This window comes from Colletotrichum abscissum, assembly GCF_030869225.1.
Source record: "Colletotrichum abscissum strain IMI 504890 chromosome Unknown Scaffold_254.1, whole genome shotgun sequence".
NCBI classification, from domain to species: Eukaryota; Fungi; Ascomycota; class Sordariomycetes; order Glomerellales; family Glomerellaceae; genus Colletotrichum; species Colletotrichum abscissum.
The window spans coordinates 1-3,123 of record NW_026850159.1 but is presented as its reverse complement, the minus strand read 5'-3'; the positions used below and the strand labels follow the sequence as shown (position 1 = coordinate 3,123).

The following is a 3,123-nucleotide window of genomic DNA, read 5'->3' as shown; positions in this document are numbered from 1 at the left end:
GTGGACGTTGACGCAACCTGAAGGCGACACGGGAGATGCTCTGGAAGCAGCGTGCAAGGTCGGCGCGGCCACGTCGCTCATGGGCGAAGCGTGGTGGATCCCTACAATCATCGATCCTGGAAGCGGGAGGCTCACGACCGCCTTGTTTGAGCTGTGCAAGCCCCACTGCATTGTTGTCGACCGGCAAGGGTCAAGACTCTTCTCCGAGGCCGACCCGTACGGCGACGTGGGTCGTGCGCTCTATCGTCGGTCTCGAGGCGATGACACCACTGCCTGGTTGATACTTGACTGGAACTACCGGAATCGGTACACTCTAGGGTCGCTTGGCCCTAGGGTCGAGCCGGTTGACGCCCTAGCTCGCGGACACATCTTCAAGGCAGACGACCTGGCCAGCCTCGCAGCTCAAATCGGCGTTGAAGTCAACGGTCTGTTACGTACGGTTGGGAGGTGGAACCAGGCGTGCAACGACGGAGTCGACCATCAGTTCGGTAAAGGCCGCAGCAAGTACCACCTCTTCGTCGGGGACGGAAGCGCAAAGCGGCCAAACATGGGAACCATCGATCAACCCCCATATTACGCCATACAGGTGACTCCGGGAGACGCGGGCACCAAGGGCGGCCTGCTGACGGACGAACATGGGCGCGTGGTAGATACACGCGGCAATGCTATTGACGGTCTATACGCGGCCGGCAACTCATCGACGTCGGTCATGGGTGCTACGTCGCTGGGAGCCGGGGTCACTCTCGGCCCAGCTATGACATTCGCACATCTTGCGGTACTGCATTTGTCCGACAGACAGAAGGCCAGGGGCGAGCGAGGCTTTTCTTGTCCGGTCAGAGAGGTAGCGATATAGATGCATGGTGACATCGCGGTGTGCTGGTCGGTCGGCTGGACTCTGATAACCGTATCAAAAATAAACAGTTTCCCAAGTCGGAAGATTTACTCTTGAGTGCCACGTTATCATGCTTGTGCCCGGAGTGACCAAAAAGATGTAGCGTCTACCTCGCATCAGCCATCCGCTGTGTCAGAATGTCATATAGACGGAACTATTTGATATCTTGAATGCATGGGTCTTCACCACTGTTTTATACAAGTAAGCCTCGGGCAAGGCGGCACACTTTCCTATGTCGCGAAGTCACGTATAGAATACTGGGTTTTTCGGCGCGCAGTGCTTAAGTTATTGCCTGGATCCTTTTGTGAAATATCTGTCACGGGATCGCGTGCCAGGGTGGTGTCAAGGGTATCGCGAGTCATGGCGAAGCCATGACCCCTTTTCTTGCGGCGACGCGCCGCTCGCACAGCGCGATCTCTCTTTTCTCTTCTTTGCGTTACATCTTATATCTAGACCTGACCCTACGGGTCATCACAATCCATCTGCTACTTGGAACCTGATCTCTACAGCCGTGACCCTCACACCTACTTCCGAATCGGCATCTGGACATTACGGACATTCACTGAAACTTGATAAACCTCGCCTGCAAAAGTACATCTTTTATCGTCCTTCTATCGCCTCAAATCTCGGTCACGACGACAGGGTCGTCAGCGGTTGACCAAGTGACACAGTCTAGGTACGCCATATTCGTAGCTCTGACCTTCTCATCTACCGACTTCTAAAGCTTCGCTTTCTGAGGCGGGTTTCCTGTGCCCTTCCACTCATTGCCATAGGCAGGCAAACGCGTAAGAAAATTCTTCAAGGCCTCGCAATTGATGATGGGAGCTGTGGTGTAGTCTTTAGCATTGGTCCTCTTACCAGTTCCGGCAATAGAGGCATCAAATTAGTAAACGCCCTCTCCTCTGCTGTCCAGATTCGTGTCTGGCTGTAATTGCCATGCTCGACGTGCCAACTAGCGTCTTCCTGGATACAACGTTTCTCAAAGAGATCGAGCACTTCCGGGGGTACATTACCGGAATGCAGTGCTGCCTTAGAAGCCATGCGTTGTCCGATAGCCTCCACCACAGTTCCGCATCAAAGAGGGACCGCCGCATTGAACTCGCTGCTTCGATGACCGCTAGGTGTCGGGGCCATACTCGCCGCAATCTCGTCGACTACTCCCCTCTCGTACATGGCCAGAGGGCCTCTTCGATCGACCGGTTGAGGCAGGCAGTATTTCTGTGCCAGAAGCTCCGACACCAGGCCTATCCCATGAGTTAGTCGGTGGATCTCAAGAAATGCACGAAAGAAACACAGATGCTGCTGACCAGTGTGTCACCCTCTGCGACTGAATTCCCCTGGAACGTAGACGCCAGCTCACTGATCTGTCTGTAAGCATATAAACCCTGCCACCCGCATCGTTCGACAAGCTCGACGAGCAAATGAGATGAACCCACTACGAGTGCTTTGAAAGCGGGCGTAAGGCCCCTGCGAACGTCAGCGGTGGTGTCGGGGTTCATGAATAGCTTGATGGTCCATTCGGCATAAGCATGCAGAACCTCCACGAAGGCCAGCGTCTTGAGTATGGGGCGCTGCTGCGTGCTGAAACTCATGATAGGCACCACTTGCCCGTGATTTCCGACCCCAACCTGCCGACGCTGGCTATACATGGCCGTGATACACCCGGCCACCTTCAAGGCCGACACGCCCATAATGGACAATGACAATATCCCACGGAAACGCAGTGGATCTGGACCAGGAACTCTGCCCGGTCATCGTTAGCTTTTGCGGGCGAGCCAAGTAGCGCTTTGGCAGGAAGCTCGACGTTTTTGGATGCCGTGATGGAATGGTCCAACGGTTTCGTGCTGAGCCAGACCGGCATGGCTCGCGACACGCCGACACGATCCCGGGGCGCATTCGGGTCGAGAGTCAAAATATCGCCGTAATCAATACGCGCGAGCAGCTAGGTGACTCGAAAGAGCAGATCAGCGCAGAGAAACACTCAATAAAGCAAGAGCTTGGGAACCGCCAATTTTGTGTACAGTTCTATAGAGGTTGAGTTATGTAACTTGTTGAAAGGGTGCCTACTAAGCTGGCCGGTTCAGTAATATTGATAGAGAAACGGTTGGCTTGATAGCATTCTTCTCAAGATAATCAAGAGATAACAGAGGTCCCATTTGGTGATTACATCATGCTCAGAATGATTTCCTTCACCTTTTCACTATCATTGACAAGCAACTCGCCGGCGCCGT

General features: G+C 54.1%; 2 protein-coding genes across 2 annotated transcripts; one reads left to right on the top strand and one right to left on the bottom strand.

Moving 5' to 3' along the window:
* Window positions 1–79: 79 nt before the first annotated feature.
* CABS01_17010 (uncharacterized protein) lies at window positions 80–853 on the top strand (the record flags this gene model as incomplete). Its single annotated transcript, XM_060550338.1, has 1 exon — window positions 80–853. One exon carries the CDS (start codon window positions 80–82, stop codon window positions 851–853), a length of 774 nt encoding a protein of 257 aa, XP_060399476.1.
* A 1,113-nt stretch (window positions 854–1,966) lies between these two features.
* CABS01_17009 (uncharacterized protein) lies at window positions 1,967–2,583 on the bottom strand (the record flags this gene model as incomplete). The annotated part of the gene is made up of 2 exons (XM_060550337.1): window positions 1,967–2,136; window positions 2,211–2,583. The coding sequence occupies 2 exons, from the start codon at window positions 2,581–2,583 to the stop codon at window positions 1,967–1,969; spliced, it is 543 nt and encodes a 180-aa protein (XP_060399475.1).
* Window positions 2,584–3,123: the final 540 nt, after the last annotated feature.